Source organism: Chelmon rostratus, chromosome 15 (genome assembly GCF_017976325.1).
Source record: "Chelmon rostratus isolate fCheRos1 chromosome 15, fCheRos1.pri, whole genome shotgun sequence".
In the NCBI taxonomy this organism is placed as follows: domain Eukaryota; kingdom Metazoa; phylum Chordata; class Actinopteri; order Chaetodontiformes; family Chaetodontidae; genus Chelmon; species Chelmon rostratus.
Window position 1 is genome coordinate 13,777,468 of NC_055672.1, and position 20,414 is coordinate 13,797,881.

At 45.3% G+C, this 20,414-nt stretch overlaps 2 protein-coding genes across 2 annotated transcripts; both read left to right on the forward strand.

Moving 5' to 3' along the window:
• The first annotated feature begins 10 nt into the window (after positions 1-10).
• Positions 11-6,553, forward strand: six4a (SIX homeobox 4a). Its single transcript, XM_041954252.1, has 3 exons — positions 11-867; positions 2,523-3,217; positions 4,283-6,553. Exons 1-3 carry the CDS (start codon positions 134-136, stop codon positions 4,894-4,896), a joined length of 2,043 nt encoding a protein of 680 aa, XP_041810186.1. The 5' UTR covers positions 11-133; the 3' UTR covers positions 4,897-6,553.
• Positions 6,554-13,165: 6,612 nt separating this feature from the next.
• On the forward strand, positions 13,166-15,539 carry LOC121618256 (homeobox protein six1b). The gene is made up of 2 exons (XM_041953635.1): positions 13,166-14,028; positions 14,849-15,539. Exons 1-2 carry the CDS (start codon positions 13,469-13,471, stop codon positions 15,141-15,143), a joined length of 855 nt encoding a protein of 284 aa, XP_041809569.1. The 5' UTR covers positions 13,166-13,468; the 3' UTR covers positions 15,144-15,539.
• The last annotated feature ends 4,875 nt before the right edge of the window (positions 15,540-20,414 follow it).

Below are 20,414 nucleotides of genomic sequence, written 5' to 3' on the forward strand. Positions count from 1 at the left end.
CGTTGGAAGGAAAAGGGGAGAGAGATATCTACTTACAGCGGCTGTCAGATATCCGATCGCATTCGCATGGCGCGGAGGTAACCTGATCGAGCTGGGAGGAGTGACTTTAGCAGGGAAGGCTTGAACAAAAAAAATGTCTTCTTCTTCTGCCGGAGAAGTCACAACAGCAAATGACATCAAGAGGGAAAATGTGAAGGAGGTGGATACGCGGGAGTGCATCAAGCTTGTGGCGCTGGACGCGGCGGAGTTGTCCATGGAGCGCACGACTCCCAACACGGACGCGGTGCGCACGGAGCTGTTGGTGAGCGCCGCTTCCTCCCTGGCTTTCTCCCCGGAGCAAGTGGCTTGCGTCTGCGAGGCTTTGCAGCAGGGGGGCAATGTGGACCGGCTGGCCAGGTTCCTGTGGTCCCTGCCACAGAGTGACCTGCTACGCGGCAACGAAAGCATCCTGAAAGCCCAAGCTCTCGTTGCTTTCCACCAGGCTCGGTATCAGGAGCTGTACAGTATTTTGGAGAACCACAGCTTCAGTCCGTCCAACCACACCTTTCTGCAAGATCTGTGGTACAAGGCAAGGTACACCGAGGCGGAGAAGGCGCGGGGGAGACCCCTGGGCGCCGTGGACAAGTACCGGATCCGGAGAAAGTACCCTCTTCCCAGGACTATCTGGGACGGCGAGGAGACTGTGTATTGTTTCAAGGAGAGGTCCCGAAACGCGCTGAAGGATCTCTATAATCAGAATAGGTACCCCTCTCCTGCCGAGAAACGAAATCTCGCCAAGATTACAGGACTCTCCTTGACCCAGGTCAGCAACTGGTTCAAAAACAGGAGGCAGAGAGACCGAAACCCGTCCGAGGCACAATCAAAAAGGTGAGGCAACAAAAGGAACAAGCCGCAGACTGTTTTAATCACAGAAGTCTTACCAACCATATGATTTAACTATTTCGGAGTGTACTGCGCGTAATAGGCGCATTGAAACAAACTCAGGCTCATTTTAACCACGTATTTGAAAGCTTATTCCCACTAAGGCCGCCTATAGTTTATAACCATCTACACTCAAGTCGGTGGCTGACAATACTCAGCGTATTTCATAATGTCCGTCGACCCACTCACAAGGTTTGACCACCTAATCTCCAACAGTTGATGATTAAGAACCAAAGGAAAGTATGCGTAAAAGGGTTTGGAGCACGCTTTTAGTGTTTTGAAATATGAAGCGGTTGCCATTCAGATCCGGTTTCAAGCGTGTTGGTGCTAAGGGGCATGGAAACCATAAGCAGCACAACTCCCACACTTCGACTGTCAGACACGAGGAGCTGCTGACTTTGGTCAAACAATTAACAAGGTGACTTGAGAAGTTACTTTAATTTCTTCTTATCTACTTTGAGTGCGCGCGCGCGTTTTGGAACGCGCGCGCGCACTAGCGCGTGCACGTGTCCCCGAGCCCAGCACATAAATCATTTTTTATTATCACTCCCCCCACCACCACCCCCTCTCGGACCAAACGGGGGATCTCTGAGCCTCTATCAGCTCTTGCGTTTCTTTTCATAATCCTCCACACAAACAGACAGACATGCAGCTTCTTTCATGTTTCTCTCTCTGTGAACAAAGCTGACGCACACCTGGTGGAGGTGACCCCTCTCTCTCTCTATTTCTCTCTCTCTCTCTCTCTCTCTCTCTCACTCACTCACTCTCTCCTACACACACACACACTGCATTCTGAGTCGCTACTTAAATTATTCAGAAACAAATTTAAGTTTATAACCTGTGGATATTCTGAACAAATCGTCTCGTATTTGCAGCAACTTGTGTCTTTGTTTATACCTTTTCTTGTAAGTGGTGGATCAGACGTTTGAGAGTGTGTGTGCGCGCGCGTGCGTGCGTGCGTGCTGGATAGGCTGCAGCTGCTTGAATCCATCTTTAAAAAAAAAGTAGTTTATAAATAAGCTCTATCAGTAAGGTCTCTGGCACTTTGAATGCAGCACTTCATGAAAACGGAAAAGTTTGGATATGAAATTCCAACACCATGTTAAATTGGAGGAAGAAATTCAAGTAAATACTCTCAGCCATTTGTTTTGTCACGCCACCAGCGCTGGCATTTTGTCACGCCAGAATTTATTGCGGCAAATGGTTGCACGGTTGTTGACGCTGGTTGGTTGTTGTCAGTTAGGCTCTCCATGAGGTAAGAGAGGGCTTCACATTCACAAACACAGCCTGCTCTTCCAAGCTGTGTAATAACACAGCAGCAAATGTGCCCCTGTCTGCTCTGTTTTCAGCACAGGCATGATGGATAAAATTGTCTTTTATTGAATTAATATTGTAATAGTGCTTTAGAGTGTTTCCTCTTTGCCAAAAAGTGAACAAATGGGAGAAAAATACTCTAGATCTATATCAGAAACATTTCCAATTTTATTTAATTTTGCATTTATTCAAAAAGTGGCTTAAAATTACAAATAAATCTATTTTTTTGTTTTCCTTCGTTCTGTCACGCATCATTTGTCATTTTTTCCATCTTTTTTTCCCCACAGTGAGTCTGATGGAAACCACAGCACAGAGGATGAGTCTAGCAAAGGCCAGGAGGAGTTGTCTCCACGGCCCCTCTCTAACTCCTCAGATGGGGTGATCACCCATGGGGCCCTTCCCATTCAAACAGGGCCTCTGGACAGTGGGGTGGTCATCCAACAGATCGGGGACATCAAGCTGCCCCCCGGATCAAGCAGCGGCGGTCTCTACAATGGAAGTCTAGTGACCAGTAACACCTCCTCCACTGTGTTTCACAATGGCGGCTCGTCTTACCTCCACACACCTGGAAACATCCTCTTCAACGGGCTCAATCTGGGCATCCAGCCCTTGGCCTTCAACCCTCTGAGGCCGTCTGGAGGGGTGCTGCTGGGGGGCTCGGGAGTGGACATGCAGATGGGTCAGGAGAAGGGACTGGCCAGTTCTGCAGAGGACTCGGCCCTGCAGTACGCCTCCTACTCAGGCTGTGTCAACGGGGCGGAGGTGAAGCTGGAGGGGGTTCACACCATGGCTGCCCAGAACGGGGGCTCCTCTGTGCTCACATTCAGCTCGTCGTCAGGTGCGCTGCAGCTGGGTGGCTACAGTCTGGTCCAGGTACCAAGTGGAGTCCCCGACAGCGATGGCAGCTCATTACTCAACAGCGACGTAGGTCTTCCTCCACTGCAGCTCTCTTCCTCATCTTCCTCAGCAATCACACAACAAGGTGGGTTCAGAAAACCATTATTTAAAGATATATTCAAATATACTGAGGCAGAAATGAGCAACAAGGACAAAATAAAACATGTTTGGTTTAATAACTTATTCATAATGTGGCAATTTGATTATGACTAATTGTACTTACAGTTTTAAATAGGCGTGGTGATATTGTCTAGTCATGGGGATATAATGCTTAAGGATTTAGATGCATTCACTGTTCATTTCCCCTTTTTAAGCAGTCAAGTACATTCATTAAAGATCACTTTACTTTAATGTAGAGCAGCACTGAACACCAGGAAAATCCACACGCAATCTCCTCTACTCTCACATCAAAATATAGATGTTTGATTCTTATATCTCCCGACATGATAGTCGCTCAGCGGTGCCCTTTGCCGTCTTTAAATGTTCAAGTGCAATGCTACACGTCCGTGGTGGTTTGTCAACAGGTCTTTACTACGTCCACCCAATATATCTGAGCTTGCTGTATCCTTGGCTTGTCTGCGTTTGGGCTGTAGCCCAAAGGCCTGATACTACACATAACACAGAGCAGAGGAAACAGGGAAGGGCCACACACACACACGCACACATGCGTGCACACACACAGAAGAGGTGGTCCTTTGAAAACCCCAGAGATGAATAAAAACAAGTTCTGAAGTCACCATCACTCATCATCATTGCACTCTTGATGTGCAGAGCAGGGAGGAGGGGAAATATGTTTCAGACAATCAGCGGCCATGAAACGCACTAACAGGGAATAAGCCATTACAGCACTTACTTTGACATAAAGCAGAGAATCTACACCCGGATGAATAATAGGGAAAAACAGAAAATTGCAGCTTGCTGTTGAGTTCTGGCCGGCTTTTACACTCGTACTCTAGGGCACCGCAGGGTCGAGCTTAAGGAGCACTAGGTGTGTGACACACAACAGTGATTTTGAGGCCAAGGCCTGCTGTAAATGAAACGCATAATACTGTGAGGAATGAGAAGGTGATCCAGCAGTGGGACTGGGATATACTCGCACTGGTAGAGGTAGAGATGCTGCATGTATTGATCCATTGTTGTATTACCACAGGTTCCATGCCTCTGAACAATGTAGCAGTGAGTTCCTCCAATGACGACTCGTTCCAGCAGCAGGACAAGCTGACCATGACGTCCCTGCACCACAGCACAGTCCTCTACAACATGAGCAACGCCGGCCAGCCGTCCATCAAGAAGGAGCCTCTCGAGGGAGGTGTCTACTCCTCGTACCACCACGGCCTCCACCTGGACCACAGCGGTCAGCTCGGCTACGCCGCCCCCAACTCGGACGAGGTTCCCTCCAGCCAAGGTCCCGCCTCAACCACCGAGGTCCCCGCTGTCAGCTCGTCCAGCCCTGAGCCAGAGGTCTACACCACGCTCACCGTCAGCACGCCCCTGATGGCCCAAACAGACCCCAGCAGCCACCACCTCCAGCCCACAGAGTACCTTGGGGGCCACCAGGTCCGGGGCCCCGCGTCCTCGCACCTGATGGGCCCCGGCATGAACAGCAACTACATGAACCTTTCAGAGAACAAGGTGGGCGGCTCGGGCTCGGCAGGCGTGAGCGAGATGGTGCGGGCGATGTGTGGGGAGATGGAGGCCGTGGAGGGGAAGGAGCTAGCCAAACTACAGACAGTGCAGATGGAGGAGGACATGGCTGACCTCTAACCTCAAACCTCCCTCCCTGCAGAAGCACTCATGTCCGCCCCGAGCAGCGATATGGTGAATCTTTTTACTTTTGTGTGCCTGTGTGTGTGTGTGTGCGTGTGTTTTTTACCACTCATTTCCTTTAAATGTTAAATTATTTGTAGTTCATTTGACTTTTACAATGCACTCTAGTCAGAGAGGAGCCCATGTGGGTGGGCATTATCAGTTTATCATAAAAATAAAAAAAGGTCTATGACGTGTTTTAAAAGCCCCGTTCGTTAGAAGGAGCATTACGACTGTTACGTGCTCGTAGAAGAAGTCGCCGTATGTGTTTGAGCCGTGTTTAAATGTGCATTTTTATAGACAACACCTGCTACTTCCTGTTGAGTGGATTTGATCTGCAGAAGCAGGTGCTGGAATGCCTCGAGTCATGTGACCAGGATGTTCCTCCAAACTAAATGCGTCATCTGGGTCAAACCAAAAAGGTCATTCAGTAGGGGGAAGACGGAGAGAGCCTCTGTGAAAATGGTCAGTTGAAGAGCAACAGCTTTACTAAAGGACTGCACACACATACGGAGAATTAACATACAAAGCTGCTGATTTAGGAAAAAGTGTCCTTCGGTAATCACCTTAAATCCTCCGAATTCCTCTCAAGTCACTGCGAAAACCCAGCTTTTGTGCTTTATATCACACCAAATGAACTGGGAGTGTCGAATATGGGACTAGAGTTAAGACGAATGTGCCTTTCTGCTACTTAAAATACACAATGGCATCGGTCTGTTTTGGCATTTGCACTACCATAGCGACATCACGATGTACGTGTTTCAAACAGCTTTCATGTTGGAGGTTTTGTCATGTGTGACACACGTCAACAAAATGCACACTATATCAGCGACGGCTCATATTTCAAGCCTCATCACCAACCTGTGAGACCAAGACATGAATGATGACGGAGAGGTCACACTGTGGGTTTCACATGTCGTCCATCATACGTTGTTTATAGCGCTGCAGCTCATAGTATGTTAACTAGATGTGATGATGCTATCCTATATCCTATTTCATTTTTGATGTGTCTCTCCAAATGTCACTAATCATGAATGGTATTTTTCTATAAAGGGATTGTAATAAGTTCTCTTTGCATGGCGTCATAATGTTTTGGACACTAGTGCCTTTTACTTTTGTTTTGTGAATAACACTGAAAGCAGCTCTGGCATAGGAGTGCAGGCGGTGACGTTGCAGCTTGAGAGATTTCCCGCCGCCACTGGCACATTTGTTGGCTGCCGGCTGAGGGGAAAGACAAGAGAATGTGGAGCCCATTTGTCGAGTGTGCCCGGTGCTTTTCGTACATGACTGTAATAGCACATTTCAGCCTCGCAGCCAGCTCACAACACGCACCTTTATCAGCGCATCACACACATCTTCATACAGGTGGACAAGCAACTCCTGTCTCTGTCAGGATCTATGGCATAATCCCATCAATTTGAATGGACACTTCAGTGAAAGTATTCTCAGTGCTTTAATGTCATATACCAAAAATGAGTCGTGGGCAAATAGTAAAACTGATGGTCATTTGTTTTTGTTGTTTTTTTAACCTTAGTTTGAATTATATGTTTGTTATCTGAAATTATGTGAATGTATTTTTCTAAATCTCCATACTGCAATAAAAGTTTATATTTATAAAAACATAAAACTGAGATTTTTTAAGTTCTTTCAAATTTTGCACTAAAATGACTGAGAAAATTAAGGATTGCTCTACTTTTGGTACAAGGCTCTTTTTTTTTTACCACGGCAGCTTGTACTCAGTGCAGCCTAGATCTTCAACACAACACAAAGCCACAAACACAGGAACAATGAAGGATATAATTTTCTTTCGAGATCCTTGTATCGGCAAACAAACAGAGGAATGTCTGCACTTTGTCAGTTGTCCGTGCTGTGGTTTTACAGGCTGTCGTTTTTAAAAATCTGGGTTGAGTGAATAAAAAATTGGTGGTCGGTGCGCAGGATGTTCATGTCGCACGACTGACTCGTTTAGTGAAGATTCTCTTTGGCCAGTCAGTGGTCGGCAGTGTTTTCAACCCACCATTTAGTATCAGCTCAGCTCACTTGTAGCCTGACCTGATAGCAGGTATTATTCACAACTTTTGACAATGGAAAATCAAATAAGAGTGAGTGGAGTTGAGACATACCATGCAGTGGAAAAACGGCATTAGGGACACGACGTGTGTGTAATGTATGAAAGACAAAAAGCATATGTCTTCCCAACATTTAAGAGTCCTATGTAGCCAAACTATGAGGATGGAGGGGTGGGGGGGTGGGGGGTGAGGGGAATGCAGTAATCCAGCAGGCCTTATGCTGCTCTCTGCAAACCTGCAGTGATCGTTTGCACATGCCTGGCAACCTGGAGTTCATTAGCCCTCCTTTTCTCATCTCAGCCCCTGTAATTCAAATAAACAGCAATGAGATTTCCAGAGGTAAAGCTCCTTTTGGGTGGGGGGTCTGCAGCTCCCCACAGCTAAGTCCAATCCTATGGACTTTTCCCCGAGTGAAGGCCGAACAGCTGCCCCCCCTCCCGCCTTCCCAACGTACCCCTACTTCAACATGTGGAGGAGTGAATCTGAGATGCTGTCACTCACAGACACTGAGCCTCTCTCCAGAAAAGAACCTGAACTCCTCTCAAGGCTTGAGGGGGGATTCTCCTTCAATTCATGAATTACCACCCAATACTTGCTCACTCAGTGGGCACCCGACCAAACCAGCAAGGGAGAGATAAGACGGGGACAAAGTTTGACAAATGGACGAACAGAAGGGGATTTTATTTTATTTACAGTGTGTCTGTGATGGATTATAGGAGTTGTCCTCTCAGCGGATCCTGGCTGGAGGAGTTATATATGATCTAACTGATGACCTAAATAAACAGAGGCTGTTTGTCTGTGCTCACTGTTGAGGCACCAGGAGAGAGAAGACAAAATGGGAGAGACTAGCGGGAAAGGGAGGGAGAGGCAGGCAACCGGGATAAAGTTACCTGTGCACAGGTGACCTCGTCGCCATGGGCAGTGGATTAGCTGATTGTTAGGTATCAGGTAACTCCTCCTGTAATATTGAAGAGGGTGAAAACAGCTTTGTTGGAGCCCAGAACAATATCCCATTCGCGGTAGGAGCCCATGGTCCATGGGTCTCACGGGGAGGGGGCCACCGAAAACTCCAAATTCCACCTCTGTATTGTGCCTATAAATTAGACAGGAAGGGAGCACAATTGTTTCCTCACAGAGTATAGGTTTTACACGGGGACAGTTGGTTACTGAATTTGAATTTGTACTGCTTCTTTCAGGTGTGAAAATCAGGACATCTCCATATCTAAATAGCAGCGAATCGTTTTGTCCACAATCTCAAACATGAAATGTAAAACATACTTGAGTGCGCAGTAAAAAAAAAAAAAGAAAGAAAAAAAGAGAGGGAACTCCCCCAGAACTCTGGCCTTATTAAAAACACTGACCTCTGATCTTTCAGATGGTTTCAAAGCTGACATTTAATGCGGCGCAGCAGACTGCAAGCCATATGTAACATGACCTGGGGAGCACGGTACTCCACTGCTCCACGTCCCACTAATGAGAGGGCAGGGGTCAGCGGGTACCAGCCTGCTCGTACAGACCCTCCACTACTGGCCGAAGCATGGAGAGAGGATCTAGCCATCTTGGCTGACACAAAACTCACCATCAGTTCTTCCAAGCATGTGGAAAGTGGGTGGTGTTCATGAACTAGAAGGGAAATAAATGTCCTCAACCCTTGTAGATTCTTCTCTTAGCTCCACTTAAAATAATTGAGTTGTTGCTTGGCAGAGTAGAAGGTATGTGCACATGTCCACTTCATCATCCAATGCGGGAAATGGAAGATGCAACCGGCATGATTCACTGGTTTGTTCTGGGCTGCAAGGACAGAAAAATCAGAAGAAGAGTTTTAAGCGTGAATGTGTGCATGTGTGTGTGTCTGAGGGACACACACACACACAAACACACACACACAGAGACAGCAGCTGGGAGGCAGCATCATGTCCACACCACAGTGGTCAAACGGTATTTCCCAAAGTGAAAAACAGCACTTTGTAACAGGAGCAGGGCCGGACACACACTCTGTCACACACACACACACACCTGCTGCTGCTCAACTGCTCTTCATCATTTACTCACACACATGCAACAACTCATCTTCTAAGCAGTCACATTTGGACTTGTATGATAGTATTGTCATGGCGCCCCCTCCCTGCCAGGAAGGCACACATGATAGCTGCACATCCAGAAAGAAAAAAATCTTTCCTTTTGTTTGTTTATGTGTTTGTCTGCCCGCCTGGCTTGTTTACTTACTCCACGCCCTGCAGCACGCACACACACACACACACACACACACACACACACACACAGACAGACAAAAAGTCTTTCCCCAACATAAAACGTCTTCATCTATATGCCCGGGGCGTGTTTACCGAGCAGAGCACTGTAAAAGCCGAGGCCGTAATTGCATATTTGTGGAGGTGGTCCTCTGAGGAAATGCGTAATGATTTTGATGGGGAGGGGAGGGGGCTATAACCCCACTGCACTTGTACCAGGTCTAATTTTCCAACATGACAGGAAACTCTGTTAAGCTGATAATTGCAGCTCCAATTTCATTTAACTCACTCATGTCAACAGTTGTGTTTTGTTTTGAGGGGAAAAAGCGGCGTTTTTTCCATTCTCGCTGCCTTTCACCTCCAAGAATAAACCGCTTTAACTCTTTATTTCATCCATCCTGAATTAACCAGCAGCTTTAAGACGATGGCGAACTATTGATCAGATTAATTTATTTGTCGATAAATGTGCAGGTCGTCAAATGTCAAGCCAAAATTAAGTGTTTTGTACTATTTATGTACTTGCATTAAGTCTGTAAGAAAATAAACAAATTAATACATTTCCAAGGATGTTTTTGTTTATGATGCTTTTAATGATTTTTTTTCCGGTGCAATAAGAAGCTGCCATTGAAAGTCATCAAAAACCCTCGCAAAGAAACAAAAACCCCTGATGACTCGATCTGACATTTTTCACCTAATTTAAACAGTGTCGGCTTTGTTCCAGCCCGTACAGCTGAAATAGCGCTTTGGATTTAGACGGAGTGAAAACCATCTGTTCCGTGAGCCAGTGGTCGTTTCACTTTTCCTCCATATTTTCTAAAAAATGAAGCGTCCGATAGGAAACACGGGCTTTTTGATGATGACATTTTTATGAAGTGCGCTGAGCGGAGCCTTTCTCTCTCTCTCGCTGTCTCCCACAGGACTGCAGCGTCGCCGTTACATCTCATTTGTTTGCCCATAACGCAAAGGTGTCACGAATTTCCCCAGCAGCTGGAGCTTCATTACATCCATCAGTATACATGTATTTTGCAATATGTCTGTACTTGTATTAAGTCTGCAAGAAAAGAAATAAATACCAAACTAGTTCAAACTGCTATCTTGAGGTGGGACACACCAATGAGCGAGGGCCCACATTTCCTCAGGAGCTGCCTCACGTCAAATCAGCATAATGAGAAATGGCAAAAAGTTTATTTTAACGGGGTGAAAACATTGTGACACATTTGTGTTTTCCGGAAAATCGATGACTAAAACTTGCAGCATCCGTGATATTTAGCAGCCCTGAGCTCCCAGAGGAGGCGGGCTAAGTTATCGCGTCTTTTGGAGGAGTTTAGCGCAGAGAAAAAGCCTGTAAGGAGTGAGGAACCTCTGCGCCCTGCACGGCCCGGTCTGAGAGGAATAACCAGCGATAGCCAGCCGCAGTATTGCGTTACTTGTCGGGGGTACGAGGAACCCAGCACCGGCCGTGGCAGAGGCGGAGGCGGAGAGTCCACATCTTGAAATAATCTCGCCCCCCGGGCTGCTCGGGTTAAAGGAGGAGGCGCGGCGCAATGTGGTAGAGATATTAGAGAAACCCGAGAGCCGCTCATCAGACAGCTCATTTACTGAAGCACTGAGGTTTTATACACAGCCCGAGTGCAGCTATAGACCCGAGCCAAAGTGGCCTGAGAGCCTACGTGTCCACTAAAGATCCGGTTCAACATTTACATCAGGACATGCACTAATTGAATCACGCTTAAGCGATGTGGCGTGAATGGCTTTTGCTGAGCCAGTGCTGCCTGAGAGCAAGAAAATTAAGAGAATTTATTTAAGAACATCTTTAAATCTAGAAAATAACGCACGGTTGCAAGAGCCCAACTTGGCGTTTTAATTAAATATTATGAAATGATGCGCGTGCTGTCGCTCTGCAGGCTGTAATTAACTCCAAACGCTCGCAGTGACTTCACATGTTTTAGCCAATAATCTGATATTTCCTGTGGCGACACTTTAATTTCAGCACGGTGGGATACAAGCCGTCCATTCAGCTGCGCAGTCCAGTCTAGTTCCTGATAAATAATCAAAACAAAACATGTAAAAAAAAAAGTTTTTAAATAGCTGAGTTATGATGAAGTTTACCTGCAGTTTTTTTTTAATTGACATGCCTTTGTACACACGGCGAACATACTCAGCGCTGAAAAGGGAGCACCATCTGGTCTGAACGAGCCTGATCACAGCCATTCTTCATGAATTAGATTTTTATTTTTGCAGTGGTAAATACATGCCCATATTCCCTCACATTAATTTAAATGTAGGCATAATGTGTTTGTATTTGGAAACCGTCTCAATCGCATTTGTCCATAAAATCTTGCAGGTTAAATTACACACAGTGAAGCTGTTCAGATGTGTTTTTTCAGGTGTCCTTCGCCACAAAGATAAACAGTTCAAAGCATTTTATCTCTAAAGTAAAAGTCCTTTAGGAAAGGGGTCATCTTCTCTAAACGCTGCGTGTGAATTTGGTGAAGATAAATATTATTTTCCAGGTCAAATCTTGCTTCTTAACATATTGAGAGGGGGGGTTCAGTTTCAGACTCTGGTGCCGATAAAGAAATGTGACCCACGTATATGGCTCAAACCAACAACTGCACCACCAAGAACCAGTGTCGCAGAGAACTCATTTACTAATGGATTGGTTTAATGTTTCACCCCGCAGAAAACACTGGAGCCAGTGCGGTGCCCGTCTAATCCCTGAAATATATATGTAGGCTACAGGCTGGAAGGATCTATTGGAAAACACGTGATGATGCAGAGGAGGGGAAAAAAAACATAAAACAGCAAATAAAAGGAGCGAGGGGCCTGATCTATCTGTCCAGGCCGTATTTAATATTAATCTAAAGACCTCTAAACAAAAAGTGCGCCGGAGCCGCCTGTTTAAAACCAAAACTGACTCTCACGTATCAACAAAATTGCTGCTTGACATCCAGCCCACACACACATGTGCAGTATACGTCTGAAAACACTTTATTTTGGCAGTTTACGCCAAGTGTGGGGAGTGTGAAGGCTGCTGAATGTGTGCACAGTGTTTGTCTATGATTTCCAATCCTGAAGACATTTGTCAAATTGTCTAACAAGCTTAAACGATGTGGCATTACACATCAGCCTCTCTCACACACGCGCGCGCACGCACGCACTTAAGTGGCTGATCTACTACTGGTGGTCTACGTCCCATAACACGTTTGGTAGGTAGTGCTAGTTTCTCATATAAAAGTCGTGCGTAACGGTACGCATGGACTCAACTATCATAGGAACTTATTAAATTCTATCACCTCATAAAATAAACGGCTGCAGCAATTAATAGACGATGCAAGGTGGGAATACAACAGCGTGTGCAATCTGCATGCAATTAAGTGGGTGGGCGTCGACCACGATCAGCTGTGATGGCAAATAAACCTCCAGAAATCCAGTTGGTGGAAGAAAAAAACACACCAAAATCACCAGAAATCAATTAAGATTGTACGTTTCATGTAGTTTCTGCGTATTAAAATGCTCTGCGCTAACATCGATTTATCACGTGGCCTGTCTTAAGTGCGTTACTAAGATGCTTCAGCCTTTAAGAGTGGATAAACTTTAATTCACAAATGAAAAGCTTTGTGTTGCTGTGGGTTTACCCTCCACTGACTGTCATTACTGATAACGTATGGAGATGCACTGTGCGGTTTGGCTCGCGTGGGAAACCTGGGAGCGTACAGTCGCCGACATTGTGGAAGATGTATATTCAGAACATGTTAATAAGGCTTTTTAAGAGGTCTGTAATAATTGATTAGTGTTTAGGTGCCGCTCTGCTCCCTCAGCTGAAGCGGGAGAGAGACTGTGGGGGCGGGAGGTGGGAGCGCTCCTATTTCAGCCCCTGACGCACTGCCTCTGGGGAGGAAACGGAGCTGCAAACTCAGTCCTGCTCTGCTGTACACGGTGCAGGGCAGAGGGAGAGCCAATCACCGAAACGCACAGGCTCCCTTTAAGCCTGACATATCTCCAACAGGAACAAATTGTCCCAACAATCAACATCCCAATCTGCTGCGCGCACCAGGGGCTGGAGTGGAGTGGATAGCCGATAGGCCTGTGCTGCGCGGACGGACTGCGCCGGATTGCAACGCGACTAGAAGCTCAAATAAACGCAGATAATAAACGAGAGCCATCGCTTTGGATACCAACGTGTTGGGCGAAGGAGTGAGCTCGGACATCATGTCTATCTTGCCGTCCTTCGGGTTTACGCAGGAGCAAGTGGCGTGCGTTTGCGAGGTGTTGCAGCAGGGAGGGAACCTAGAGAGGCTCGGCCGCTTCCTGTGGTCTCTACCCGCTTGTGATCACCTCCACAAGAACGAAAGCGTCCTCAAAGCTAAGGCGGTGGTGGCCTTTCATCGGGGGAACTTCAGAGAGCTCTACAAGATCCTGGAAAGCCACCAGTTTTCCCCCCACAACCACCCGAAGCTGCAGCAGCTCTGGCTGAAGGCGCACTACGTGGAGGCGGAGAAGCTGCGCGGCCGGCCGCTCGGAGCTGTAGGGAAGTACCGGGTGCGGAGGAAATTCCCGCTGCCGCGCACGATATGGGACGGCGAGGAGACCAGCTACTGCTTTAAGGAGAAGTCCAGGGGCGTCCTGAGAGAGTGGTACACACACAACCCCTACCCGTCTCCGCGGGAAAAGAGAGAGCTGGCCGAGGCCACAGGACTGACCACCACGCAGGTCAGCAACTGGTTCAAAAACAGACGGCAGAGGGACAGAGCCGCAGAGGCGAAGGAGAGGTACGTTTCCCCGCTGCTGCTTCTAATTTATACACACCTTTACTCATTTTCTGCATGTTTCAAGAGCAAATCGGTTTCGACTCGGAGGAAATATCCGAATGTAGCTACAAGCAACCAAAGTATAGGAAAGTGCAGGGATCACAGCTGTGACAGCGCTGCAGGAAAAGTAGGACAATAAAAACAACAGCATTTCTGATCCTTTTATTCCTACTAGAAGTTTGAGCTGATTTACTCGTCTTGGTCCTGTTTCGTCCTGTAGATCGACCCTGTCCTGCTAACAGTGATAGCAAACACAAGCGAGTTGTTGACAAATGATGGACTTTCTTCTAGAATCGGTCCCGTCTAACGTGTCTCAACCTGAGTTATAATCTAAACTGGCCCGCATGAAACATCCGCTTCGAGAAAGAGCATAATGTAGTATCCAATAATGATGGAAAAATACAAAAAGCAACATTGTGACATTTTTTTTGGCAAAGTTTCTACTTTTGAGATACGTGTTAAAGGTTAAACTGGGTTACAATTGGATAAAATAACTCACAACACATTGTTTAACCGGTTTGTGAAGTTAACGGCAAATATCATCATAAAGAGAAACAAAACATTTGATATGCAAAACTGTGGAGGAGGTAAATAACGAAAGTTAAACCTTTTCTTCAAGGCCTCGTCCTGCAACGTTTTTTGGTGTTACTGCAAAAATATTTGTGGCTGCCTTTTATTCTGCTCCAAATTGTCATCTGCAGGCCGAACATCAAGGACTTTAATGCCATCTTCCAAAATGTGCGTGTTCTCCCCTCACTTCTCCCCATGCTGTCGTTTTCAGAGAGAACAGTGAAAACAACAACGCAGGCGGCAACAAACAGAACCAGCTGTCCCCGCTGGACGGCGGAAAGTCCCTCATGTCCAGCTCGGAGGACGAGTTTTCTCCACCTCAGAGCCCCGACCAGAACTCAGCGCTTTTGCTTCAGGGCAACATGAGCCACCCCGGGGCCTCCGCTTACCCCATGTCCGGCCTGGGGGCCCCACAGCCGGTGCACAGCATGCACGGACACCCGCACCAACTGCAGGACTCCTTGTTGGGACCTCTAACCTCCAGTCTTGTGGATTTGGGCTCTTAAAGAAGCTGGCAGATTATTATTATATTTTACAAAAACAAAACCCAGAAAAAAGAAGACTGATATCAGATTGAGTACATGTATGAAGTAACACTATAGTAGTCTACCTTATAATATAGACTGACTTGTCTGTCGTTAAATTTGGTTAGAACAAAAATCCTTTATGCGCTTAAGCTGTATATCCCCCCTGACAGGAGGTTTTCTGAGCTCCTGCACACGGAAACACAACAAACAGGACCTGTCCGAAACTCTTAACTCAACGAAACACTTAACTGGACTGCCCATTTGCTTAATTTATGACATTTTGTTGAGATTAAAGAATTATAGCAACCTCCTGCGATGGAAACTAAGAGGCAACGTTTTCATTAGAGTCACGGCAATTAGTTTCCAATAAAACAAAAATAATGCATTTGTCTCTGTGTTATTTGTGTATTTAGAGAAGGAAAATAGCCAGCAGACATTAATGCGTAAAGATTCAGACCCTCAAACTTGTGCAACCACAATGAATCGGGATTACAGTCCTTGAATGTATCATTAATTAATCGTGGATTAATTTATTTTCTTCTTTTTTTTTGTTGTTTGTTTTAGTGCGACTTCACCTATTCAGTTGTGCTTTTGCCAGCTGCAGAGGACGAGCTTATTCTCATAAAAATGTACAAAACAGATAAAGAAAGCGATCAGGTCTACATCGGTGGTATATGAATCTCAATCAGAAATATTGCGTCATTTTGCGGCGGAGATTAAAGCCTGCTCCACGGCTTCTTTGTTTTCTTTTTTTACAATAATTATGGTAATTCAAGACATAATTCAAACGCAGAGTCATAAAGGCGAATTTAATTACACGAATGTGAGTCAGCATCAGCAGCTGTCTGTCAGGAGGCTGTTGTGTACACATGAAGGCAGCTTCGGTTGCTTTGAATATCGTGTCTGTTCCATTATACATGTTTGGCTGAAGGAGAAATGGTTTTTTTCCGTCAATTTTTCTTTTTCTTTTTCTTTCTTTTTTTTTTTTTAGCCCGAGTGCTGCGGATCATTGGCTTTTTGTTGCCGTGTTTTCTTTGCTCTCTCCGAGAGTTTGTTCTGTCGGTTCCGGGCCATGGGAAAGAGCCACCACTCAACCCTCAACCTCCACCAGCTCTGGATATTCGGACCAAAGGAAAAAAAGAGAAAAAAAAGCAAACATCCCATATTAAAAAAAAAAAAAATACTTGTAAAGTTCACTGCCTAATGAAATCAGTATAGATACCCTGGAAAGAAAATAAAACAAATTATATGGACTCTAATAATAGGTTTTAGACATAAAACTGCTCAGACAAATTCAGACACTCCCACTCTTTAAGACGTCATCATTAAAAAAACTATAATAAACAACAGCAATGCAATAATGATAACAACAATAATAATAATAATAGCAAGAATAAACTCAGATTATTTGTGGGACAGAATATGAGAATCCGGTGGCCTGAATGCAGGAATCTGGTGAGGACAGCTCTCTTGTCCCCCACCCCCTACACTCTCTTTGGGCTCATGTCAGGGTAAATTGTTTTGAGCAGAGAGCACAGAGGATTTCCTGAGCATAATCTGAAACAGTCGCTGCTAGCATTACTGCCTGATTGCGAAGATTGCCGGGCTGCAGGGCTGCAGCGCCCGGCTTCGGTGGAGGGACCTCGAGGTATTCTGCATCCCAGAGGCCTCCCTCTCTCTCTCTCTCTGTCTCTCAGCCCCTCAGGTCTACTAAAAACACCAGAGCTGTGCTCCCCATCTATCACCCACAGGCTTCCATATGGCTGGTTTGAGTGATATGTCTGTCTGGCTGTCCTCAGCAGTCCTCCATCAGCAGACTTTGGGTCAGTGTTTCTTCTTTTTGCATTTTTAATCATGTGAGAGTGTGTGTGGTGGAAGAGGTATTCAGATCATTTACTTCAGTAAAAGTAGTAATTCCACATTTAAACGATACAATATCATGTAAAAGCCCTACATTTATCATTATGTAGAAATGCCCCTATCAGTCTTTTATCATTATGTTATTGGATCATGCACATGCAGATTTGAAGCTAATTCTAATGACTGCACTGTTTGGTTGTTTAACAATGCATCACATTTCATTAAATTATTATTTGTTTTTGTTTTTTTTTTAAAAGTCTGTAGAGTCAGATAACGTAGTGCAGCAAAAGGTGATATTTCCCCCACAAATGTGCTGCAGTAGAAATGCAAACTAGCATAAAATGGAAATACTGAACACTACTAAGAACAAATACCTCAAAATTGTGCTTACAGCACCTGAAAGCTTGGTTTCAAATCAAAAGTATTTTTCTGCAAAGTAAAATATTTAGGGCTAAATATGCAAAAGTCAAAGTCAGAGTTTGGAAAACCATAGCTGAGTATTATTTATCAATCGTTTAACACTCCAAAACTAATCATGTGCCACATCAGGACTGTGTGGGTGTGGTTTGATCGGATTTGATTGACGCCTGCAAACATACGCAAACAACCTCACAACTTTCACCACATTTCGAATCAAATATGAAATCCTGATTGGTGACATCACCTTTTTACTCTTGAGCCAAACCAGCGAGAAGGACAGAGACAAAAACACAAATACTGAAATCTCTCAAATTAAAAAATAATCTCTTTTAAGTTAGGTGCTTGCATCATTACGTCCAGCTGTTTTACTTCAAGCAGAAAATATGAAGTTTAATTTCAAAATGCCAACAAAAATGTAACATATGTGTTCTTATGAAATTATTTCCAGCAAAAAGCTAAATAACACTGTAGATAATCATTAATATTCAATTTACTCTACAATTGCAGCTTCTAAAGCAGTCACAGTGTGGATTATTTGACTAGATCCATTTTTTAAATATCAAATTAAAAGCATGAAAGTGTATACTGAAAATACATTATTTTGCGTTGTAGCCCGTTGCCGCCCAGGACAATTTGATTGATTGAAAATACAAATGGTTTAACCTGTATGTAGTAGTATATTTAAATAAAATTGTTTGTTATAACCCTCAGAACTGCCCATATGCCACATTCAGCAGAGGTCGGCAGAGAGCAGAGGTCCTGCAGATCAGACATCATTCTGACCACAGCACGTGTCTTTCACTCTTGGCACACAGTGTGGCTAAATATTCACAAATTAACAAACAGGTGATCACAAAGCCACCAAAGTGACTCCTCATACCTGTTAATCTAACGACAACATGTCCGGCAGGGTACAGACACAGCAAGGATTAAACGGGCTCTGTGTCACATGACAGAGGGAGGCCATATCAGAGTCACCTTCAGGATGTGCAAGAGACTAAAATCAATCCAACACGGAAACTCTGACAGTGCTTTTAATCATGCTCGAATCCTTCGCTTCCGAATCCGGAGGGACAGAGTCTGCAGCCATAAATCTATCTGCTGCATCAGCCATTGTGCCTTCCCTTCATCAGCCATGCAACAAGTGTGAGTGGTAGGCGTGCTCCAGCCTATAGACCAGATGACAAAAGCTGGAGGTAACGTCAGCGAAAAGTACGCCAGTGCCAGTAACAGCAGCTGCTGATGGCAAACAGAGTCAGAGTCATCAAAAGGGCATTTCATTTGACATAGGCGTAAGTGGCAGTGGCTCTAAATCAACAGCAGGAAGGGCCCTGACGTGTGCAAATAAACATGTAGAGTAGCCTGCATAAGTCTGCGCCGTCTGGCCTCATGTTTTCTCTGGCATCAGAGTCAGTGTGCATCTCTTACAGGGACAAAATCCAAAGCTGAGGGACTTTTTGGTTGCCTCGCCATGGTCTGGTGCCTGCAGGTAGCTTTACCCCACATGGGAGCCCGGGTGTGAGACAGTCCCAGGTATCCATAACCACGGGCTGTATGAGGGGTGTGTGTGTCAGGGAGGGGGAGAAAAGGGAGTGGGGGGCAGGCGGGTGATGAGGGACAAAAGGATCTTTTCAGGTCTGCCTCAGAGGGGCAGGGCTGCTGGTGTGGGAGAGGGGGGGGGGGGGGGGGGGGGGATTTTCTTACCAATGATGCATGGATCTGACAATGTTCCTGCCTGGACGTACCCAGAGGCAGATGCAGGCGGTGTGTGTGTGTGTGTGTGTGTGTGTGTGTGTGTGTGCATGCATACTTATGTGTACCAAGTGTGTGTATGTGTATATGTGTGTGTGTATCTGAGGAAATACAACTGATTGGAGTATAACTCACAAAACATTTCCTGGACGGCGGTGGCAGGCGTCTGCTATATTTCTATGACATAAGCATGTTAGAGATCAGAGGGATTACGCTGATCTGCCGACAAATATGTTAATTACACTGATGCAGGAGCTGTGAGGCCAAAGGCAGCTTCCACTCACAGGCGTAGGAAGCCTTTCGTCCAGCAGGAAGCTCATATGTGACAGAGCTGAAAGAAATATTTATCTCTTTCTTCCAGTCGGGTTGAGTGATGCGTGACCCGGGGTTCAGGCACGAGGAGGAGGAGGAGGCTCTGCAGACGATCCCTGCTTATTAGGGTGTTAAATAGCATGTTGTGTGTCAAGCGAATGAAGGGCAGCATCATATGCGTTACCTGATGAAAGGGGGGGGAATTTCTAATATGTTACAAGAGGAAAAGACAAAGGACAAGATAAGACGTGTGTGTAATGTCTACGAAAGAGGACTTGTATAAAAGAATTGTGGCCTGAAGGCACGGGCTCATATAACAAACTGTTCCAGAGACAAAACCCAGCTCTGGTTGCTGAGAATCAGATATGTATATTTTTGGAGCTTGGAGGGAAAGTTGATAGCAGCATTAGTCTCATATGTTTGATCAGGAAAGTGACTTCAGTCTTACGTGTTCTTTTAATACTTTTGTGAGGACTTGGGAGATTTTCTTAGTTAGTTTCAGCTTTTCCAACTCAAATTCTAACAGATCTACACACTGTACATCCTAAAGTGCTGTAGATATTTCCTCTGCTGAGTGATGGGACGTATGGATGTGTCATGAAGCAGAGACAGAGAAAAGATTGAGCTGAGAGGAAGACACTTCACAGTGGCAGGAGCAGCTGAAAACTACGCTACAATAACTTACTTAAGTAGGACTGTTATTAGTTTACTACCATAGTGGAAATAAAAGTACAAACACAAATATTCAGTCTAGAAAAAAATAAATAGCAAAGCTTTCTTAAATTGTTCTCAGAGAAAATGTGACTGATTGACATTTTAGAGAAGTGTAATTATCTAATTTTGCAGTCCTAAAATATTATAGGTGCTGTTCTTCTATTTGTTTCTTATTGTCAACAAATCCAACAA

What these genes read in the sequence shown, in the direction of transcription:
- six4a (XM_041954252.1), top strand. Translation starts at nt 134, where the DNA reads ATGTCTTCTTCTTCTGCCGGAGAAGTCACAACAGCAAATGACATCAAG. An exon ending in TCCGAGGCACAATCAAAAAG is followed by an intron (nt 868 to 2,522) that starts GTGAGGCAACAA and finishes TTTTCCCCACAG; the next exon opens with TGAGTCTGATGGAAACCACA. An exon ending in CTCAGCAATCACACAACAAG is followed by an intron (nt 3,218 to 4,282) that starts GTGGGTTCAGAA and finishes GTATTACCACAG; the next exon opens with GTTCCATGCCTCTGAACAAT.
- LOC121618256 (XM_041953635.1), top strand. Translation starts at nt 13,469, where the DNA reads ATGTCTATCTTGCCGTCCTTCGGGTTTACGCAGGAGCAAGTGGCGTGC. An exon ending in GCCGCAGAGGCGAAGGAGAG is followed by an intron (nt 14,029 to 14,848) that starts GTACGTTTCCCC and finishes TGTCGTTTTCAG; the next exon opens with AGAGAACAGTGAAAACAACA.